The sequence below is a fragment of the Pteropus medius genome, unplaced genomic scaffold (assembly GCF_902729225.1).
Source record: "Pteropus medius unplaced genomic scaffold, Ma_sr-lr_union100, whole genome shotgun sequence".
In the NCBI taxonomy this organism is placed as follows: Eukaryota; Metazoa; Chordata; class Mammalia; order Chiroptera; family Pteropodidae; genus Pteropus; species Pteropus medius.
This window is the reverse complement of record NW_024350324.1, coordinates 207,216-229,529: the sequence shown is the minus strand read 5'-3', so window position 1 is coordinate 229,529 and position 22,314 is coordinate 207,216. Positions and strand designations below refer to the sequence as shown.

General features: G+C 62.0%; 3 protein-coding genes and 1 non-coding gene across 4 annotated transcripts in view; 2 read left to right on the top strand and 2 right to left on the bottom strand.

The window, feature by feature from the left end:
• Nucleotides 1–4,686: 4,686 nt before the first annotated feature.
• On the bottom strand, nucleotides 4,687–7,795 carry KISS1R (KISS1 receptor; the record flags this gene model as incomplete). Its single annotated transcript, XM_039838994.1, has 5 exons — nucleotides 4,687–5,483; nucleotides 5,588–5,820; nucleotides 6,012–6,147; nucleotides 6,518–6,642; nucleotides 7,369–7,795. Coding segments are annotated over 5 exons (1,359 nt in total), but the record flags the coding sequence as incomplete, so codon positions are not given.
• Nucleotides 7,796–9,667: 1,872 nt separating this feature from the next.
• Nucleotides 9,668–17,835, top strand: R3HDM4 (R3H domain containing 4). Its single transcript, XM_039839048.1, has 8 exons — nucleotides 9,668–9,822; nucleotides 13,668–13,822; nucleotides 14,216–14,340; nucleotides 14,750–14,873; nucleotides 15,147–15,232; nucleotides 15,644–15,729; nucleotides 15,810–15,865; nucleotides 16,821–17,835. The coding sequence occupies exons 1-8, from the start codon at nucleotides 9,743–9,745 to the stop codon at nucleotides 16,922–16,924; spliced, it is 816 nt and encodes a 271-aa protein (XP_039694982.1). The 5' UTR covers nucleotides 9,668–9,742; the 3' UTR covers nucleotides 16,925–17,835.
• A 1,672-nt stretch (nucleotides 17,836–19,507) lies between these two features.
• LOC120583774 (U6 spliceosomal RNA) lies at nucleotides 19,508–19,614 on the bottom strand. Its single transcript, XR_005647869.1, has one exon. It is a non-coding gene; the product is annotated as a U6 spliceosomal RNA (small nuclear RNA).
• A 201-nt stretch (nucleotides 19,615–19,815) lies between these two features.
• Nucleotides 19,816–22,314, top strand: part of MED16 (mediator complex subunit 16) — a 12,786-nt gene continuing 10,287 nt past the window's right edge. The window contains exons 1-3 of the mRNA XM_039838993.1: nucleotides 19,816–19,998; nucleotides 21,305–21,482; nucleotides 22,245–22,313. Of these exons, the coding sequence (XP_039694927.1) occupies nucleotides 19,831–19,998; nucleotides 21,305–21,482; nucleotides 22,245–22,313 (415 nt within the window). The 5' untranslated portion in view covers nucleotides 19,816–19,830. The remainder of the gene's footprint in view (nucleotides 19,999–21,304; nucleotides 21,483–22,244; nucleotide 22,314) is intronic.

Sequence of the window (22,314 nt, the reverse complement as noted above, 5' to 3'; positions counted from 1 at the left end):
AGAACGCGGGCGGGGGCGGGATCGCCCCAGGGGGAGGGGGAGGAGATCGAGCCTCCGCCCGAGAGGCTGGGGGCTACCCGAGCCGATCCTGGACCCCCTCCCCATCTTACTGAGCACCTAGGATGGACCTACCAGGCTCAGAGTTTCACCCTTGTCCCTTAGACTGAGCGACCCAGCGCGAGTGACTTCACCCTCCGGATCCGAGCCTCGGTTTCCAGGTCTGTAAAATGGGGATTAGAGACCTGAGGAGGAAATGAGCCACAGTGACCAGAAATGAGAGTGGGCGGGGCCGGAGGGAGGAGCCAGGGCCCAGCGAGGGGCCACCGCTCGGTGGGGAGGGGTCTCAGAGACCCAGCGGCTGCTGGTCGCGGCACGCGGCTCCGACAAAGGCGCGGGGTGGAGGTGCGCGTGCCGGGTCCCCGGGGGGACTCGTCGCGAAATCGAGACGACCCCTACCCCGGACGGTCACCGCTTCTTGGGATCCTGGCAAGACACCCAACTAGGAGGAGACACGAGATTGTCTTCTCAGTAATAATTTCGCAATTTACATATTCTGAGCGCTCGGCTTCCTTGCCATGTGCCCACGGCAGGGTTCATCCCTCCCTAGCCTGTGTGGTGGAGACGATAAATGTCTCCATTTAGAAGAGCCAGAAACTGAGGCACAGAGTTGGCTGGGGGGAAGGTCGGGTAGGGGTGTGGGCTCAGCCAGGTCTGAACCCCAGAGGCGACCCCTGAGCGGGTCCGGTTTCAGCCCAGATGGGAGCCAAGTAGAAGCGTGGGGGGAAGGCGGGGGCCACCTAGAGGCCTTCACTTCTCGAGGTTCCAGACCCTTGGTCTTGAGTGTTGTGGGGCGGGGGAAGGGGTCGTGTGCACATAGCATTGCCATCTTCTGGGTCCTCCCCCCTTATCGCCCCCTCGATTGCAGACCCGCTGTCCTGGGCAGTCCCAAGCCCAGTGGGCGGGTTGAGGGAGCTGTTCCCCCACCCCAGGGCCCGAGTCTTGCCCTCCCCTTGTGGGAACCCAGCCTCTGGCCCCAGGGCGGCCTGAAGAGCTTAATGGCAGCAGGTGGCAGGAGGCCTCTACCTTTAGGCAGTTAAACACCCAGCCCCCGCCCACCCCCAGGGCGGGGCCCAGGCAGCTGTCTGGAGTGGGGAGTTTAGAGACCCCGATGAGAATGGGTAGAAACCCCCCATTTAGAGCCAGGCCCAGCTCAGTCTCCAAAGGGCAGGGAAGCCTGCTCCCCACCCCCAAAGAGCCAAACAGATCAGACTGCACCCCGGGCAGGTGCCTGGGCCTCCCTGGGCCTCGATTTCCCCCTCCGTGGAATGGGTCAGTGTTGATGCATGCCTCGCACAGTAGGCTTGAGGACTATGTTTTCCTGTTATAAGGGATGGGGGCAGGGTGGGGTCCCCTGAGAGCAGGAGGGGACGGCTAAGTAGCTGGAAGCGGCTGCTCAGGAGGGTGAGGCCTTGCAGGACTCCCAGTGGCCTCCAGTGGGAGGTCCTAGTTTTAGTCGAGGGAGGGGGCTGGGAAGTGACCCGCAGTCCCTGTCTCTGCTCGAGGCCGAGGCCGGAGGCACACCCAGGGTCCCCTGGGTCCTGGCGGTGTGGCCTTACGTTAGTGCAGACCCCTCTCTGGCTCTGTCTCTCAGGCTGGGAATGGGGCGCAGCAACTCCGGGCTAGACCATCTCGTGGGGCCCCTGTGGGTTTTGGACAGCTCCCTCCAAAAAAACCCAGCCGAGTCCTCATCTAGCCCAGCAACCACCCCCACACCACCCTGTTTTATCTTCCGGAGCTTCTGTTCACAATAGCCGTGCTGATTGAACCTACTAAGCCTGGCCGGCCACCTGCCTGCAGCCCTGAGGCTGTGCCTGGCACGTAGTAGGTGCTCAATACTCGGTTGAATGAGTGGATTTTTGTGTTCCCCAACTTCCTCCCTCACCCCACGGGATTTTTGGCGTCTGTCTTTGCGGAGGTGGAAGGCAAATCGAACTAATCACCGTCTCCATCTCAAAAAGAAAAAATGCCTGGAGGGTGGTGCAGGGCCCCAGGTGAGGAAAGCCCCACCCCTGACCTGTCCTCAGTCACACCTGGCCTCGGGTTGCCTTGTCCCTGTGAACGGGGGCCCACAAACGTGTAACTTTATTTCCCTTAAAATAAGAAAAAGGCGAATGTAATACGTGATAGTGAATCCCAGCTAAGTTATATTCGTCCCTATGCCAACGCAGGTGTAAAATACACTTTTTAAACAATTTTTTCATAGAAGGTGCCCACGAGACAAAACTGCCTAAGACCCGGGAAATGAATAGTGCGGTTCCGCTTGACTCATTTCGCAGCGGGGAAACGTTCAGCGGGGGATCCAGGTCGGGGTACACGTGAGCGACACCCCCTAGGCGCTACGGGCTCCTTTGTGGGGCGGAACCAGGGAGGCGAGGGATTTCTGCGGGGTGCGCGCGCCACCTGCCGGGGACCTACGGGGCTGCAGCCTGGGGAGCGAGACCAGCGACGTCGCGCTGTGACCTCCGCCGGAGGCCGCTAGGCTGGCGCCCTCACCTGAAAAGGAGTTTGCGGGTCAGACGGGGAAACTGAGGTTCACGGAGGCGTTTTTTTATCCTCTGTGGTGCCTTCTGAATGCTCCACCGTGGAGTTGCTAGACAAAACACAGGAATCGCAGTTAAATTTGAACAATTCAGATGAACAAAGAATAATTATATGTATATCACAAATATTGCACGAGATATACTAAAAAAATTTTTCATTGTTTAACTGAAATGAAACCCACGCAGACCCCTGGGGCTTAACCCCACCCACATCGTGGCCCTGAGGCCCATCGCCACCCCCTTCTAGATGGACTGTTCTGGCCTATGCCTGGTCTTGCCTGAGTGGTGGGGGGTCGTGTGCATTCCCCACCCCCACCCCTAAGGCATACAGCATTGCTATCTTTTTGGGGCCTCCCCCACATTGCATACCCGCTGTCTCAGGTAATCTCAAGCCCAGAGGAGTGGGGAGACTTGCCCCCACCCCTTACAGGAACCCAGCCTCCAGCCCTGAAGAGCCCCCACCCCACCAAAGAGCTAACCAGGTCAGAATGTGTCCCCTCCCACAACTGCACTGGCCTCCCGTGCCTCAGTTTCTCCCTCTGGAGAATGGGCCCATAGCAATGCATCCCTCACACAGTAGTTCTGAGACTACATTATTCTCTGTTGGAAGGGGGCGAGGTGGGGTCCCCTCATTCACCCACTCTGGCCCCACCTTCCTCTTAGCAATTTCTCAAATCCACCAGATGTATCCTGCCTCAGGGCCTTTGCATCGACCGCGCCCCTCATCTGGTGTGCTCTTCTGCCTCCTCTGAGCTCAATTCACACTTCCCAGACTCACCTCCTCCAGGAAGCTTTCCTGGGCTCACCCAGCCAAGGTCAAGTTTCCAGTCATTCACAACAGACACACGTTTCCCTCATCACCCTTTTCACTGCCGTCACGTTGCCTGTCTCTCTCTAGCTTTCCGCTGACTGGCCCGGCCGCCCACAGACAGGGGCTCCCTATGGGTGGGGCTGCCTCATCACTGCTGTGGCCCCAGCCCCCAGCACACAGAAAGGGCTCTGTAAACAGTGTCCAGCTGGATGGATGTGAAGGTAAACAGAAAGGGCACACCCCACATCTGCAGTTTTGAAAGAATTCTTCTTCCCGGATGTCTCTTTCAACCCTTTAACTTCATTTTTTTTTTTTTTTTTTTTTTTGCTTTTTGTTTCAGGCCGATCGTAGATTTCAATGCAGCGAGCTCCCTCACACCCTCACCAGGCTTCCCCGAGTAACAGTTTGCAAAACCGCAGCACAGTATTGCAATCAGGATATTGATAGTAATGCAACCTTCCCGTCCTATTTGGTTTCCCCATTTTACTTGGACCAGTGTGTGTGTGTGTTTGTTCTCTACAATTTTATCGCCTGTGTCACTTTGCGTATTCACTGCCGCAGTCCAGGGACAGACCTGTTCCGTCACATGGGTCCTGCATGTCCCCACTCACCTTTCCCCGCTCGCCATCATCCCTCGCCCCGGCGGCCACTAATCTGTCCTCCATTCGATGACTTTGCCACCTCGAGGATGTTAAATCACACACCATGAACGAACCTCTGGGGCTGCCCCACTGTGCGCACCGCGTTGCTCGTACCCACTGTGTGCCCGCCACTTTTTCACACTGGGTCGCAGTCCGGGTGTGGGCTGGACCACGGTTGGTCTGGTTTCTCACCCTCGGGTAGGGATGTGCAGCCCCACCCACCAGAAGATGGGGTCCCTTCCCCCCACCGGGACTCTGGGTGAGACTGTCACAGCTGGGTGTGGAAAAGTGACATTCTGGGACTTCTGAGACCAGGACTCAGAAGGCGTGCAATTTCTGCCTCTTCTCCGAAGTTTCTGGCCAGAAACATCCGACCTTCCCGGGCGCCATGCAGGAAGGGAGCCCAAGGCCACAGGAGCGAAGCCCTTGCCCGCCTTCCTGGTCCAGCCAACACCGCACGATCACGGCACTGGGTGGCTGAGCCACATCACCCCACAGAATCCTGAGAGACGACAAATGATGCCGTTCTAAGCCCCTCAGTGTTGGGGTGGTTTGTCACCGATCGGTCCTTCTTGCCGGCAGCCTGTGCACTGTGCCCCGGGAGGTTTTCCTTAGTGACACTAGGGTGGGGATTCACCAGGCAGCAGCAATGTCACCTTGTGTCAGTCGATTTTAAGATACACAACGTGTTCACGTTTTAATGTCGCTGACAATGGGACGAAGCCTACACTCATACAGTCAACCTGAAGGCAGTGTGTAAAACGTCTACCGATGCTTCCTGGAAAGTTCCACAAGGTGCCAGCATCAAGCACCTTCGATTTTAGGAAAGGCAGAAATAATCATCACAATAGCAAGAACAGCAAACATCACAGCCAGCTCGTACCAAACGTTACAAGAGGACAAAACGTGTCCCATGGGATTATTTTGGACCAAACCGAAGATGTTAATAACAGAATAATAGCAGCGCCCGTTCCCGAGGGGCCACCTCCGTCCTCAGAGAGGGGCAGCGAGTTCCCCCAGGATGCACAGCCTGCGCGGCCCGCTCCCACTGCTCCCCGGCTGCCGCATCCTGAGGCCTGGGAGAGCAGCCAGGGGGTGCAGCTCCGCGCGGGGGACGGCGGGGCGCGAGGGCCCAGGTGGCCGGGGAGCGCAGGGGCAGACGCGGCGGAAGGCCCGGCGGAAGTGCGAGCCCATGAACGCGTAGAGCAGCGGGTTCAGCGCCGAGTTGCTGTAGGACATGCAGTGCGCCCAGGTCTTGAGCGCGTAGGCCGCGTGGCTGCGTGGGTGCCAGGAGCCCGCCGGGCCCAGCGCCTGCAGCACCAGGAACAGCTGGATGGGGCCCCAGCAGGCGGCGAAGAGCAGGACCACGGCCGCCACCAGCCGCGACACCTTGGTTCGCACAGCGCAGGCTCGCTCCGCCAGTCGCTGCCCCTGGGGTGGGGGGGGGGAGGACAGGCTGTGCCCCCCATTCAGACCCCCACTGTGCCTCACCCCACCCCAGCCCGGCTGCGGCCCCCGCCCACCCAGCGGCGCACCTGCAGGGCGCCGTCTGCGGGCGGGGGGCGCACAGCTGCGCGGCTCAGGTGGCGCAGCATGGCCCCGTAGCAGGCACAGGTGGCGACCAGCGGCAGCAGGTAGAGCGCCAGCAGGTTGTAGAGAGCGAAGGCGCGCTCCAGGGCGCGGCTGGGGAAGACCTCGCTGCAATAGGTGCGCGGCCCCGGGGTGAGGCGGTGCAGGGCGAGCACAGGCGCAGACAGGGCCGCGGAGCCTGCAGCATAGGCGCGGCTGAGATGCTGGCCGGGGACCGGGGGCGCGAAGAGCCAGGGCCCAGGTCTCCTCGGTGCCTCCCCAGTCCGCGCCCTCAGTGCTTCTGCGCAGGGAGCTCAATTGCGCCCATTTCCCAGAGAGGGGCAGTGAGTGGGAGGGCGCCCGGGGCACGAAGACTCGTCTCCCACTCACCCAGCCAGATGCCCAGGCTGACGGCCAAGGCCCGGCGGGGCGTCCGGCGGCGTAGGGCGCGCAGCGGGAACACAGTCACGTACCAGCGGTCCACGCTCATGGCGGTCAGGGTGGCGCACGTAGCCTGCACAGACACCTGGAAGGGCCGGGAGCTGGGCGCGTGCCCCACCCTCTCCGGGTCTGGGGCCTGCTCTGTCTGCGCCCCGACCCCCGCGGGTCTCCCCGCATGTCCAGCCACTCAGGCACACACTGGACGTGTCCTGGGAGAGCCTCCGCGGGCCAGGAGTGGAGCTCAGAATGGCGAGGGTTAGAGGGGACCATTTGGGGTTCGCTTGAGACCCTGAAACTGAGACAGGGAGAGGCAGAGCCATCCTAGGACCCCAGGAAGGGTGGGCAAGAACCCGGATCGCCCTCCCGGTGCCCACGCTCCACCCTGTCCCCGCCCCCCCAACCCAGCGGTCCAGCCGGCCACATCCAGACTCCGCCCCCCCCAGCCCGCCACCCACCTGCTGAATGTAGTTGACGAACTTGCACATGAAGTCGCCCAGCACCCAGGAGGGCAGCGGGTAGAGCAGGGCGGTGAAGGGCACACAGCACAGCAGGAAGGTCACGTCCGTGGCCGCCAGGTTGGCTGCAGGCGGGGACGCGAGGGCGCTGGCCGTGGGGCGTAGAGGCCTCAGCCACCCAGCGCTCCTGGCCCGGATCCCTCGCCCTGGCCTTTGTCATCCAGAAGGCCCCCTACAGCCTTGGTTCTCCCCTTTAACATTTCAGACACCCCTTCATCCCGCGGGGCCCTCAGCCACTCAAGCTTCAGTGGGCCCTGTTCACCCCTGCCTGGGCTGGGGGAGCCTGAGCGGGCCCCGCCCCTCTGACTCTCAGTTTCCTCACCTGCAAATTAGAGGTCGTGGTGCCAGCCCAACGGCCACCGTGGCATGGAGAGCACCAACGGAGCACTCACCTGCGCGGGTAGGCCGCCCCGCCGCCCAAATGTGCAAAGCGAGACCCTGGGGCAGACGTCGCAAACTGGGGGCCCGCGGGCCCACCCGTCCCTCCCCGACTGCGTCTCTTCATCAGACACCGCGTGAAAGGAAGCGCATTTCAATGGAACATCTTCCTCCAGCGGCGGGGGCGAGCCCTCCGTGCGCCACACTCTCACGCTCCCTTTGAACTACTCCAGTCCGCATGGAAGCCGCTAATGCCAGAGTTTGCGACTTCTAGTCTAAGGTACAGGGACAGTAGGGAAAGGACGGGACACCTGCAGGGGAGAGACCCCCTCTATCTGGGAGGATCCCCACGGCCCGCTAGGGGGCGCGCCTGGGACTGGCAGGCGGGCGCCGCGCAGCGCCCGCGCGCTCACCGATGTAGAAGTTGGTCACCGTGCGCATCTGCTTGTGGCGGCAGATGACGAAGATGACAAGCGAGTTCCCTGTCAGGCCAAGCAGCATCAACGCTGCGAAGAGGAGCGGCACCAGCCAGGTGTCCACGGGCCACCGCGCGGGCGCCATTCCGTCCGAGGCGTTGGCGCCGCAGCCGGGGCAGCCCGTTGCGTTGGTCAGCGCCCACCAGGACGCATTGGGTCCGGACATGGCTACGGCGCGCGTGGCTTCGCCGCCCCTCTTCCTTCCGGCCGCCCTCCGGGATTGTGCCCCGGGATCAGTGCGGAGATCCTCCTCCTGGCCGGGGATGCGCCCGCGGAGCCCGAGAAGGTTCTCGGCTGGGGTCCACCGGGCCTGGAGGGCGGCTCCGCTGGGCTCAGCTGCGCCTCTGCTCCTGCCGCAGACGCCGAGCGTTTATAACCTAGCGCCCCCCCACACACACACACACGCGTCCCCGCCTTCCCGCCTCTCTGCAGCCGCTCGCTACTCCCTCCCCTGCCTGCGCGCCTCCATCGCCCGTACAGCAACCTTCTCCCCATTTCGTCCCCTCTCTCCAACGCTCAGGGTGAGGGCACTGGAGGGGACGGGTTGAAGGAGGGCAGAGCGGGGGAGGGGTGGCTGCGTGGAGGCTCCTGGGAACCCTGGAGGGACCGACCCTGACCAGGGGATAGAGACTCCCAGGCAGGGTCTGGTGGTCAGAAGGTGTCTGTTCTTTAAGAACTCAACCTCCCCTCACTCCGGCTGCTACAAATCAGACCCCTAAGACCGGTCACCTCCCAGCTCACGGGCGGCAATTTGCGGGCACATGGGCACCTGTGCCGCTGGCTGCAGGAAGCAGGTGGAGGGCAGGTTACAAAGGACACTGTTGATCCTGAAAACGCCCACCCAGGAATGTAGCCGACACTAGTCGGGCCACCGTGGAGCAGTACGCGGCGGAGAAAAAGACGCGCCCTCTGTAGGGGAAGAGAGGAATTGATATGCGTGGTCTCCAGGGGGCAGAGCAAAGGAGGGGGGACATGTTTCCCTGGGGGGACAGACAGGTTAGGGTGCGGAGACCCGTGGTTACCAGGTGGGGAGGAGACTGTTTGGGGGAAGCTGCTGAGCGGAATGAGCCTGCGGGAGCACCGAGCAGGTGGCTAGACCTTGGAGGTGGAGGGCTCTGGGGAGCAGTGGCGGCTGATGGACAGGCAGGAGGTCCTGGGTCCCGGAGGCCGTAAAGAAGGTGCAGGACAGGTTTCTTGGTACCCACGCCCCATTAGGGAAGGCCCAGGAGGCACCTCCAGAATTGGCACATTTAGTGAACAGCTACGGGCTGTGGGCCCCAGAGCCCCTTCCTGCCCTCCCCCAGGCCCCACGGTGGGGGGGGGGGTCACTGTTGATTTCTTTGGCCTCTTTTCACTTTTATATCTACATAGAGTCACACGATGTGGCCTTTTAACCGTTTGGCCTCCTTCCCCACCCCCTCCCGCTCTTCGCTTGTTGAGGGGAGCTGCCTCTTTGTCCGGACGATTTGCTCCAGACTGGACCTGGCGGGGTGCATCTCTGTGGGGTCCGCTCCCCACTTCTCTTGTAGAGTGGAAGGTGGATTCTAGAGCAGCTTTCAATCTTTGCTCTGAGCCCTCCTATGGCTCCCCATTGCCCTCAGGACCAAACCCGGATCTGTCACCACAGAGGCGCCAGGCTCAAGGGTCTGCCCCCCACTCCACTCTCTTTCCCTCCCCCCACCATCCCCCAGGTGCCTCAGGGACTTTGCCCTGACTGCCCCTTCTGCCTGGCACACACGTCCCACTTTTGTGTTTTGTGGTCCCCCTCCCAGAGGCCTCCTCTTTCCCACCCCACTCAGGGAAGGAGGGGTCTGTCCAGGTGGCTGCTGGTTAAATAAATAAATCCTAAAAGACAGTCCTATTTTCAGAGACAAGTAAATGAGCTGATGCTCCAAGGGGCTTCGCTTTGATGGCTACTGGGACGGGGCTGGTGGCAGGAAAGTCCCCTTGGTGCCCCGGTGGGGGGGTATAGGTCATTTTTTTGCGTCTTCTGCCTCCCCTCCCCCTCCCCAGGCCGCAGTGTCCCGCCCTGTCCCCTGTGCTGGGTGCCCAGCTCTGCCGGCAGCCCGGCCTTGTGGCTGCGGCCCCCACCGCCATCTCAGTGTCTTAGTTTCCCCGACTGTCCTCCAGGGGCTGGGGACCCCCTCCGCCCGCCGCAGCACGGGGTCCCGCCGGCCTCGTGGCGGCGATCCCCGCCCCGCGCGTCCAGCCTCCAGGATCCGCCCCGGCCCGCCTACAGGGAAGCCGTCACTTCCTGCCCGGCGTCAAGAAGGCCCTGCCGGGCGGCGGTGCCGACGGCGACATCCGAGCCATGGTCGCTCTGGAGAACCCCGAGGGCGGCTCGGAGGCGGCAGCGGCAGCGGCGGAGACCCCGGGCCGGCGGCGGACGCTGTGAGAGCGGGGAGGGGGGGTGGGCGGGGGCGCCTCCCGGGACCCCGGGTCCCCTGCCCTCCCTTCCACCCCCTACCCAGCCGCAGCCCCAGGCCCGCCCCGCCCCTCTCCTCGGAGGCACCCCCAGACGCGGATAGGGGTGGGCGTGTGGGGGCTTATTGTTACCCCGTGAACGCTCGGGGACAAACATCGGGAAATCCCGTCCCCCCCGACAGGCCCGCGTACCTGCTGGGCGCAGGGCACGCGCGGTGCACAGACCCCGGTTCCGGGTGTGCGGACTCCGGGGACCCTGGAGTCCCCGCGCTCGCTGATGCGCCCGGGGCTCCCGCGCGCCTGTCCCCGCTCGGGCGAGGCGGCCGCTGCGTGGTGTCCCGGGCTTTCACCCGCACGCCGTGGTACTGTCCCCGGGCCGAGCACTCACCCCACAGCCGGGGCTGGACCCGTCACTCCCTGGTAGGAAGTGGGGTGCCCCTGTGCCGGTGTGGACCCCCCAGTGGGTGTGGACCTGGTGCGTCGCAGATTTCTTCTGAACCCCGGCGTTTGGGCAGAAACCTGTGTGGTCCGACCTTCCCTGCCTGTTTCCCCTGTAAAAAAAAAAAACACAACAACGAAATCATAGCGGCGGCCTCTTTTCACAGCGGCTGGGGGCCATGACCCTGCGCCCGGAGGCGCCCAGCAGCGGGGGCACCCACTCTTTCGTCATCTTAAGCGTCTTGTTATCTCGGTTGTTTAATTACAACTTTGAAAGGATTGTATCATTTCGTTATTTTTATTGGTCTTATTCTATCATTACATTTATTGTTACTCTTGTTATTATGTTTCTTATTACCTTATTACCTTATGTTATTACGCCCTCCTCTGGGTATTGGTATTGTAGTGGTCTCTACAGATGTGGGTCTTTACCTGCCAGGTGGGCTCCTTTGAGTCTCAACCTGGTGCCCCCCATCCCTGTCCTGGGGGCGTGGCCACCAATGGGGGACCCCACTGGGCCCCACCCAGCCTGAGTCACCTCCGCCCTGAGCCCTCTTGATTTCCTGCTCGGGAACTAGGTTCCTCTTGCCTGTTCCCGGGGGGAGGGGACAGGTCAGAGAAAGTGATTTTTGCCTAGAACAGTGGGTGTCAAAATTCCCCATTTCACGGAGCAGAATTGAAGGCAACGGGGCCTGTGCCCCCAAACCCACCCTGACTTGGGCCTGTCCACTGTGCAGCCGTTTCCCGGGGACTGCAGGTCCAGGAAGCCTCTGGCGCCCTGTCTGGGACCTCAGTGTCCCCATCTTTATGTCGTCTCTGGGTGGCATGGGAAGCAGATGAACTGGCCCTTGGCGAGTGTGTAGATGAAGGCCAGGTATTCATTCATTCGACAACAACTATCGAGCACCTGCTGTGGGGCAGGTGCTGGGGACACAGCAGGGACCAAGATGACCCCGTCCTAGGTGACCCTGTCCTGTGATTCTGCATCCTGTTCCCACAGGTCTAGCAAGGGAGGTGAGGGTTAAGGGGTAAACACAGAACAGCTGGTTTGGGGTGGCAACCGATGAAACAGCAAACAGCCGATTGGGCTTGTTGGGGAGGGACGGTTTCCGGGGAGGTGACATTTGAACAGAGGCCAGAATGAGCTGTGAAAGGGTGCTTCAGGCAGAGGGCTCGGCGCGTGCAAAGGCCCTGAGGCGGACTGTTTCTGGCGAGTTCGAGGCACATCAAGGGGCCCCGATGGCTGGAGCAGAGTGAGCCACGGAGAGAGACGGGCTTGGGCACGGCCGTTTTGACACGTAGATATATTCTATATGGAGCTGATACCATGTCCATCCACCCCACCCTGCACTACGAATCTGCCTTGCCTGCTGCTCCAGCTCTGCCCCCTTGCACCCTGTCCTCTGTGTCTTGAGTGGGGGGGGGTCCAGGCCCCCCGAGGCCACATGTTTCTTATGTCATGCTGGAATCTGGGTGAAGTCAGCAAGCCTGAATTGGTGCTGGATTCATTTCCAGGGCTCAGCTTGAGGCCCATGAGGGGATGGTGAGCCCCCAAATGCCTGTGGGACCAGGCACAGACCGTGGCCCAGGCATGAGACAGCCAGGGAGGAGCAGGCCAAGGAGGCCGGGCCTTGCCCTGGGGGTGCTGAGGTGCCATGGGTGGCAGCGGACCAGGGGAGGGACCAGCCGGGTCTTAGCTAGGGCCCCCCACAGACCTCGGCGGATCCCGGAGGGAAGCAGGTGGCCGAGTGGTTGTGGCAGGGAGGTTCCTGTTCACACTCAAGGTCAAACCTTGGCTCTGCTCCCGCTCGCAAGATAGTGGGGGCCCCATTTCTGAGAGCCCCACGCCCTAAGGGCTGAGCTCGCTCCCTGAGTCCTGACCTGCTCTGACGTCTCCCGACAGCTCCCCCCGGATGTGGCTTCTGTTATCAGCCTGACCAGGCCACCATCCTGGACTCTGTCCAGCTCCCAGAGTGGAGCCCCAAGGAGGCCGCTGGTGAATCTGGGGCTTGGGGCGGGGGTGCTTGGGCCTCTGGGAGGCATTCCTCAGGTCGGCTCCTGAGCTGACTTGATATGAGTGTTCGACCCAGGGACGTGGCTGTGATCAATGGTGTGGCTGATGGGGTGAGCGCCCCGTCACAGGAGGAAACCAAGCAGGGAAAGGCTGGGCTGGGTCTCCAGGGGAAGGCGCTTGTCCCGAACTCTCTTGGCTCTGCGTGCCCCCTCTCAGGTCCACAGACCCCGCAGGGCTTTTCTGGAAGAACTGACCCAGCGGGCTTTTATTGAGTTCTGACTGCGTGGCAGGCACGGCTGACAGTGCCCACGTGGAGGTCACGACCTAGTGGGAGAAAGCTGACACAGGGAGGTGTCACACAGAGGGGGTCGGGGTCTCAAGGGGTCGTTTCCCTTTCTGCAGAAGCCGACAGGAGGTGAGCAGTGAGTAGGGCAGCATGCACCAGTCAGGGGGCACAGCCAGTGCAAACGCCCGCCCGGAGGCAGGGCCGTGCCTCGTGCCTTCTGCACTGGAGGAGCAGCGAGAGCTGGCTGCAGCACAGCGACTGACGGGGCAGGAGTTAGGACGTGGGGAGGGGGCTCCCGGCACCGCAGACCCTCTGGGGGCCAGAATCTGCCATCGGCCGCAGGGTGAGGGTTTCTCAGCCGGCGGTGGCCACCGTCTTATGGTTCGGGGTTGTCAGGGCCTGACCAGGAAGGCCTAGCAGCGTCTTGCCAGGAAGTCTGCACCCAAGAGCCCCTGCCTCTCCCCTGCACCTGGCACTCGGGGCCCCAGCAGGAGACCTGTCCACACTGCTAATCTATCTCCACAGTTAATGCCATTTGCTCAGAGGAAAGCGGATTAGCTGGGTGGGGGGAATCACTCCAGGTCCCCCCCCCCGGCCCCGGTCCTGGCTCCTGGGCACATTTTGGGGGGGACTCGGGCGATGGGGGAGTGCATGAGGCAGGTGGGCTCAGGTGAATCGAGTCTCTTGAGAAACTCCCAGAGGTGGGTGGTGTTCAAATCCTGGACACTGGGCCTCACGGGCTCGCAGGTAAGATCTGGAAGCCTGGGATGGGGTGGGGTGGTGGGGGTGGGTTGAGGAGCTGCCTTTCTCCGCCACCCACAACTGTGTGCATTCAGGCAAGTGTCTCTTCTTCTCTGAGCCTGGTTTACTAACCTGTCATCACAATCATGCCTGCCTTTTGGATGATGCGATCACAAAAGAAAATGAAATTGTAAGGGTCCAGGTTGCACACACATCAGGACATCAGGGGGGTGAGCTCCTCATCGCCGAGGGAGACGAGGCAGGTGATGGCTGTGGTTCAGTGGCAGCGGTAGGGTTTTGGCCCTGAGGACCGCCCCCCACCCTGGCCCATAGGCACCTTCCGGGATGCCTGCCTGCTCTAGCCGGCTCCCAAGTGAAGAGGTTCTCAGCCTCCAAGAGGAAGCAGCACTTCATCAACCAGGCCGTGCGGAACTCGGACCTCGTGCCCAAGGCCAAGGGGCGGAAGAGCCTCCAGCGCCTGGAGAACAGTGAGCTGGGCTCGAGGGGCGCCTCCCGCGGGATCCCAGGCCTTAGCCCAGAACGGCGAGGGTATCAGCACCATCTGCTCCCTTACCAGGAGCCCGGCCCTGAGCTGGGCCCTGCTAGGGCTGGGCCAGAGGGAGCTCTGGGCATTGGAGCAGGGGCTTTCAAGGATGTGTAGGAGTTCAACAAGGCAGGATGAGGTGGGAGGAGTTCTAGACTTTGAATGCTTCTGGGAAAGACGTTGGAGCTTGGAGGCAGGGAGGCTGGTGCCAGTCAGAAACCAAAGGCTGTAAATGTAGAGGCGGGGTGGGGGGAGAAAAGATGGTCGGGCGGGTCTCCATGGAGCCTGGGGACCCCAAATGCCACACCCCAGCCCAAAGACCATCTGCTTCCTCTAGCCCAGTACCTCCTGACGCTGCTGGAGACAGACGGAGGCACACCTGGCCTGGAGGACGGGGACCTGGCACCCCCCGCGGCGCCCGGCATCTTCGCGGAGGCCTGTAATAACGAGACCTATGTGGAGGTAAGCCCGTCCCCCATCTCTTGCTCCCTCCGCTCCAGCCACGCTGGCCTGTTTCTGTTTAGGCTTTCACCAGGAGCACCCAGCTTCCTCTGGCCCATTGATGAATGCCCTTTAGTCTCCCCCAGGTCCCTAGACCAGGCCAGAACCCTGACCCCACCCCAAACCTTCCAGCGCCCACGATCCACCTGCCTGTCCATGTCGACACCCCTCCCTAGACCGGCAGGTCTGTTGGTGCCCCGTGAAGTCTTGACCGGTCCGGCGGGCCGAGGTGTCCACAAGGAGTGTCTCCATGCACTTTGAGACACTCTGTGTGCACTGACCAGATGGGGAAACTGAGGCCTAGAGACTTGCCATCATTGTGCCATCATGGTGCCATCAACAGCTCAGGGCCTGCCCGCCCCTATTCCAGGTCTGGAATGACTTCATGAACCGCTCCGGGGAGGAGCAGGAGCGCGTGCTCCGCTACCTGGAGGATCAGGACAAGAGCAAGGCGCGGAGGAGGGGGCCTAGCCGCGGGGAGGATAGGCGGAGAGGTGCGGCTAACCTGGGGGTGGGGTCCGGGAAAGCGGGGATGGGGGCCTGGCCTGGAGTGGGGAGTGGGGCAGGGACAGACAGGAGGAGCCTGGTGAGCAGGACCTGGCACGAGGCTGGGGGAGGAGCCTGGTGGGCGGGACCTGGCGGGTGGGAGGAGCCTGGTGGGGCGGGAATGGGAAGGTGGGCGGGGCCGGCCAGGTGGGAGGAGCCTGGCCTGGCGGCAGGACCCTCCATTTGCTCCAGCGCCTGCCTCACACCTTGGGCTCTTGCAGAGGACCCGGCCTACACCCCCAGAGAGTGCTTCCAGCGCATCAGCCGGCGTCTGCGAGCCGTCCTCAAACGGAGCCGCATCCCCATGGTGAGTACCAGGCTGGGCCCGTCGCCTCGCCTGCCTGCCTCAGCTTCTCAGTTGGGGCGGCGTGAGGGGAGACCCGTCTCCCACCGCACGCGTGCTGTGACGGAGACAGGGCCGGGTACGCACCAGTGGGATCTGACCGCAGGACCCAGGGCTGGGCAACGGCTCTTCTTGACCGTGGGCGCTGCAGGATGTGTAGGCGAGCACCAGGCACCAGGTGCAGGCACTCGAGGTGATAGCGGTACCTCGGTGCCTGGTGTTCCTGGAACCGGTTAAACAACCTCATGGAGCCAGTCAGAGGCCACATGTGAACCCAGGGCTTTGGGCTCCTGGGGCTGTCCCCAGCAGGGGCGACATGGACAGCCTGGCCAAGATCCCAAAGTCGGCTGACCCCTGGGCCCGTGTGTCCTGCAGGAAACGCTGGAGACCTGGGAGGAGCGGCTGCTGAGGTTCTTCTCCGTGTCCCCCCAGGCCGTGTACACGGCCATGCTGGACAACAGGTGACGGGTGGGGGCGGGCACCGTGAGCTCGCTGGTGGGTGCTTCTTGCCGGCGGTCACTCACCGTCCGTTCCTCCACAGCTTCGAGAGACTCCTGCTCCACGCCGTCTGCCAGTACATGGACCTCATCTCAGCCAGTAAGTGCCGACGTCCCCAGGACCTCCCATGAGCCCATTCGGCCGGAGGAAACTGAGGCTATGCCCGGTCTGCTCCACAGCGGGAGGCTTCCGGGGCGGAGGGAGGCTGTAGGACGCTGCCTTAATTCATCAGAGGCTCCTGTGGTCCTGGCCCCACCCCTGGGTGACACTGTGGACATTGACACTCCTTCATCCACATCCCCCGGGGCCAGGGGAGAGAGGGGACCATGTGCGGGTGATGAAGCGGGGCCTCGAGGGGCCCCAAAATGAGATGAAGGTCCCCCAGTGTCTTCAGTGTCCTCGTTTAGCCATAGCGCCCCTTCACTGTGGCACACATGTGGCACACAAGTGCCCGTACCTGGGGCCTATGTTCCCACTTTAGAAAGGGGGTGGTCTTGGGACACAGCCCCCTACCCCAGGGAGGGTGCTTGCAGGCCCTTGCTGGCCCTGGGTGCCCCCATTGGGTCCTCATTCCCCAGTTGGGTCTCTCTGCTTCCTGCCTGGAGTTGCTGAGGAGACGGTTCCCATGGCAACCCCAGGATGGTTCCATCTGGCCGCCCCCTGGTGCTCCCTGGGGAAAGTAGCCCCCAAACTTGTCTTTGTTCCCACAGACTCAGGGTAGAGAGGCTGGGCCGGGGTGCCTCAATGTAGGAGCCGATCAGCAGCCTGAACACAAAGGATTTGGGGCCTCGGCAAGACGGGGAGCAGGGGGAGCAGGGGATAGGGAACAGCCGGGCCTACAGGAGGAAGTGGGAGCGGGCTTCAGAGTCAGCCCGTACCCGTCTAACCACGGAATGAGGAACAGTGGAAGAAACAAGTTGTCTGGGGAGCCGGTCCTGGGACCTGGGGGTCCCGGTAAGCCAGACCCCACGTGCCCCCTTGCAGCGACCTCCGGCCCGGCAGGACCCGGCCCTGGCCTTCCTTCCATTCTGGCCCCACTTGTCCCCTCTGGCAGGTGCCGACTTGGAGGGCAAGAGGCAGATGAAGGTCAGTAACCGGCACCTGGACTTCCTGCCCCCTGGGCTGCTCCTGTCCGCCTACCTGGAACAGCGCAGCTGATGGCGGCCGCCTGCCTGCCCCATCCCCCGTGACCACGTCCCATATCATCCCCTAAAATGTTGGTTATTTTTGGAATTTGTCCTTGGAAACATGCTCTCCCCCTTGGGGTCGCCGTCTCTCACCCTGACCCAGCCCCCGCCAGGTAAATGGCAGGCGGCCGGGGCTGCCCCAGACTCTCCCGGGGCCCCCATAATGCCCCGCTCTGGGACTTGTGTTTGGGTGGGGAGACCTGGCCTGTTCACTTCCATGTTCCTTCTTCCTTCAGCTTTTCTGGCCCAGTCTGAAGCTTAAGCGAGGAGGGGGAGCCCGGATTTTTATCACTTTTAATTAATTTGGCGTGATTTGTTGTAGATTTTTAAATTTCCCTTTGGGAAGAAAAACCAAATACTCGCCCCAACTGATAAATCAGGGGGCTTCGTTCTAGTCCCTGCTTGACCCCCATCCCAGTTTTTGGCTAGGATGGGGGGGTCTCTGGGGTGCTGCCCCTCACCCCAGGAGCGTTGTTACGTCTTGTGTGCGTGCAGATGTGTGTGCATGCCAGCGCCCCGCAACCCAAGTCAAGCTGCGTCTTAAAGGCTGGTTTTGCCCTCATTTTGGAATGTGTGTTGTCCTCCCCTGGTGCCTTTCGATGGCTCTTGGGGCCCCACCTGCCCTACTACCCCCCCTAACTTCCCCCCACTTCATCCTGGGGGTCTGGGACTTCCAGCTAGAAGCCTCCGCCCTCATTCCCCTCTCCGCCTCCCCTTCCCTGCTCTCCCCCAGTCTAGTTCTGGCTCGTTGCTTTGGGGTGTCCTCCTGCTGGTCACCTGACCTGGCCCACAAGAGCCAGGCTGGGGGCCCCCACTCCCGTGTGTGTGATTAGTTGCGCATTGAAAAAGTGGAGCGTTCAATAAATTTCTGGTGCTCTGGTCTCCAGCTGTGCGGTTTTCTTCGGGAGCAGCGCTGGGGGCACAGTGGCGCGCAGGATGCGCTTGGGTCTTGGTCACAGGGCTGTGGGCCTGGGGGGAGGAGCTTCGCGCTAGGGGGTGGAGCTTCGTGCTGAGTGACACCCGGAGTGTGAGGCGGGTGGCCCTTGACTCTGCCGCCCTGGACCCTCCCCGGTGCCCAAGTTCAAACCCGAGCTCCGCCACTTCCGAGCCGCTTCACTTCCAAAAGTCACCCTATGAAGTCCCCAGGGCAGCGGGAGCAAAATACCCCACCCACACTGCAATAAAATACCCTCCGCTGCGGCCAGAAACCGCGGGGTTTTACTGTCTCTCGGTTTTGGGGCCAGATGTCCCCACTCAAGGTGTCGCAGGGCCGCGCTCCCTCCGGAGGCTCCAGGGAGTGTCCTTCCCGGAGATTCCGCGTCCCTTGGCTTGTGGCCACATCCGTGCCGCGTCTGCCTCCACTGTCCGTGGCCTCTCCCTGTGTCTCTGCGCATCGTCTTCCCTCTGTGTGTGTCTGGGACCGGCCGGGAGTCCTGCAGGACATCCGCAGTCTGGGTTTTCTGGTGTTTTTCTCATGATCGCACTGAGGGATGCGCCCCACTCATCCTGTCGCATCAGGATCCCTGCTGTCCCAGTGCTCCTCACGGCTGACATTGTCCCGGTGGGGATGCTGGTCAGGTTTCTGCACTGGGAAGCCCCCGCTCCCCCCAACCCCGTCCCCACCAACACACGCACACACTGCCCTCTGAAGGGGTCGCTGAAGTGGGAGCTATTCTGGGGGCTTCTGCAGGGGAGGCTTTTTTCTTGTCAAGTCTTTTATATCAGTGTCGAGGTGTGGGTATTTCCCTCGTATTTTAGGGCGTAATCCGGTATGACTTAAATTTTAATTGCAGAAGTGACTCCAAGATTGGCCGCTGGGAGCTCTCCCGGGGGCAGGGGGGCCGTGTCTCTCTGAGACGCCCCCGACATCGTGGGGGTTTTATTTCGTCAGCACGGTGCTGACTTCCTGCCACTCCAAGACGCTTCTGCTTTGCTGGGGCCTTTTACATGGCGCCGTGTTAGAATCCGCTGGGTGATGGGTGCGCTGTATTCCATTTTAACATGCATTTAAGCAGGTTTAAAGGTAGACACTCAGCAGTGGAAATCCAAATTGCCGGGACTTTCGACAAAAGGAGCTTTCTGAGTCTCCAGCTCAGAAGCTCCCATCTGCGGAGGGGACCGAGTTCCCAGTTTCGGTGAGGACAGGCCTGGGCCCCAGGTCTGAGCCCCGGGAGGGCCCGCAGGCTGCTCCCACTGGCACGCGGGGTCAAGGCCTACCCTGGCCCTCTGCTGGCATCATCGGCTTCTTCCCAGCCCTCTTCTCCAGCCCCATGCGTCCTGGTCCCATTGGGTCCCCCACCCCGAGGCAGACCCTGCAAACTGCGGAAAGTATGGCAGGAACGCAAGCAGCTTTGGGAGGAGGAATTGGGGATGCGGTTTGAATCCAGAAGGACCTCAACTGGCTAAGTCACTTACCCGGCTCGTGGTGCCTCGATTTCACCACCCGTGAACAAAAGTAGGAGGGGTACAGAGCGAGCGGAGTTAGCTTTGAGAGGAGAGGGTGAGGCCGGGCTGCTGGGGGCCTCCCCTGTCCCGCCCCGGTCTCCCCGAAGGCAAAAATATGGAACGCTTCACGAATTTGCGTGTCATCCTTGCGCAGGGGCCATGCTAATCTTCTCTGTATCGTTCCAATTTTAGTATATGTGCTGCCGAAGCGAGCACGAAACCATGGCTCCCCCGGAAGCTATTTAAAGCCCAAGGATAAAATTTCTTTACGGTAAGGGTGAATTCCGTTACCGAAGTTCAGTAACCCCTACTTATAGGATATTAGTGAAAAATATAGTCTAGCGAAATGGAGTCATGCCCCAGAGTCGAAAAAGTGTTTCTTATTCTACCCGATAAAACCGTGGTGGCTGCTGGGACCCTATTAAAGCACCTATGCAAATAAGCCCGGAAGCGAGGCGGAGCCGGAGCCGCCACCGTCCCAGAAGCCCCTGGGAAGCAGCCGCGCTGCGCGGGCGACTCGTTGGTCGTGGGGAAGACGGCGGCGCTGGAGCCGCGCAGTTTGGGCGAGTGCGCGCTGCGGCTGCGGCGCCGGGGCCCACGGTGAGCACGGGGCCCAGGGGCCCGGAGGGGTCGGCCGGCCTGCGGGCGGCCCCGGGGAGCGCGGCCGGGGGAGGCGGGGCCTGCGGGGTCAGAGGGCGAGTCTGGACAGCAAAGCGTTCTGGGTATGCGGCCCGGCGCGCGCGGGGCGTGGTCTGGGGGTTGCGGTGGAATCTTGGGGTCGGGCGGGGGGATTGGGAGGGCATGGCCGAGTTGTCTTTCTGGGCAGTAGGGTGAATTCGGGAGCAGGGATTGAGGGTTATGGGGGACTTGTGGGCGAGACCTAGACATGGCGTGGGGTCCCTGGGGCAAATGGAGTTGGGACCTGGAGAGCCAGGTGCATGGAGGCGGGAAAGCAAAACCTGCTGGGGAAGGGGCTGGAAGGCTTTGGGGACTGATCTAGGGTTCGTTTGGGGTCCCTGGGGTGGAGCCTGAGAGTTTAGGGTGGGCCTGTGGGCTCAAGGGGCAAATTGGGAGCAGGGTCTGGAAAGCAGAGATCCAAAGGGATGGGGATGGGGATGGAGGGCTTTGGAGGCGCAGCTTAGCGTTGAAGGGGCTTGTGGCCGGGCCGGAAGAAGTGGGGCCGTCGAGGTAGTGAGTGAGAAAAACTGGGGGTGACCGCTGGACTAATGGTCTCGCTGGACTTTTGTGACTGGGAAAGGGGATAAGCTGCAGTCGGTGCGGGGCGCGTGGAGAAGCCGAGGAAACCTTGGCCGTTGCCGTTAGTTACACCTGGCAAGTCTCACACCAAGACCAAACTGCTGACTGCCCCCAGCCTGTCTCCCCAGCTCCGCCAGAGGTAGCCGCACTCCCCCAGCCCCGTGCCCTGCTGCAGGATAGACCCGGGCTCCCACCCCTTCTCACGGTTTCCACTGGCCCCTCATGTGAGCCTGGACCAGGGCAGCCACCTGCACCCGGTCCCCCAGCCATACCCTGCAGACAGCCGGAAGCATCCTGTTGAAACAAATAGGTCACAGCCTTCCTGAATCTCCGACCTCATCTAGGGTGAAAGCCCACTGGGCCCTGCACGGCCTGCCCTGTCACTACCCCGCCTTCACCTCGGCCACCTGGCTCGATCCAGCCTCTGCCTTTGTACTGGCTCTTGCTTCCCAAGATGCGTGCATGTCTTGGCAGGCGCCCTCACGCCTGTGTCGTGTGTCCCCTGGCGAGGCCTCCCCGGCCCCTCCCCTCACACAAGACCCAAGGGCAGAGAGCGGACCCTTGTCATTCCCCATGGTGACCCAGTGTCCCGCACAACATTCAGCGAACACCGTGGCAAGCCAGTCCTCTCTGTCCCTCTCTCCCTCAGGTGACTGTCCTCGGGAAGGGGCCTGACCTGTGGCGGGTGGGCACAATGGATCTGGCCTATGTCTGCGAGTGGGAAAAATGGCCCAAGAGTACGCACTGCCCGTCAGTGCCCCTGGCCTGCGCATGGTCCTGCCGCAACCTCATCGCCTTCACCACGGACCTCCGGAACGACGACCAGGGTGCGTCCCCTCGCCCCCGGCCCGGCCCCCTCCCCACACGGGCTCCCACCGTACCTGGAGCTGCAGTGGGGCAACTCGTGCGTCTCCAGGCCGGCCTGGGAGCCACGCCCTAGCTGTCAGGGCTCGCTCATTTGCAACTGGGGTGGCGAGGACCCCAGCCTCGCAGGGGTGCAAAGGGCAGATGCGTTCAACTGCTGGCTGCTGAGATAGTGCTCCCCCACACCCGACGCCTGGGGGATGCTAGGGTCTCCCCTGCGGGATGGAAGGGGCTGGCCGGGGGGGTGGGGTTGGTAATTCCACTCAGGCTTGCTGGGGCTAGGGCCTCAGTTTCCAGACTGTACGTGTCACTGTTCGGCTTTTGAAAGCCGCCGAGGTCCACGGCCACCAGCTTACCACGTAACGTGCATTCGGTAGAGATGGTTTGAAAAGCACAGGAATCGAGATTAAAAAGGACTACGTGTTACTGTCCATGGAGAGAGCCCTGCATTTTAGGGTCATTTCCTCACAATTCCATTTCTCGGGTTTCTTTTTTGAAAACGTGGTTGTAGACACACTGGTGGCAAACTGCAGGCCTGCTCTGCCCTCCCGAGGGGACACGAGCCTGCTCCCGTTGGTGCCCAGGCTGTCGTTGTGGGCAGCAGCATCTCCGTGACTTCCCTGTCAGGAGGGTGATCGCTGGGTTCCTCCCTGAGTTCTCCCGGGTCATTGGGCGCTTCGGGCCACGTCCCCATCACCCTGCTGACCATGCCCCATCCCTCGCAGACCTGACCCGCCTGATCCACATCCTGGACACGGAGCACCCCTGGGACGTGCACTCCATCAACTCGGAGCA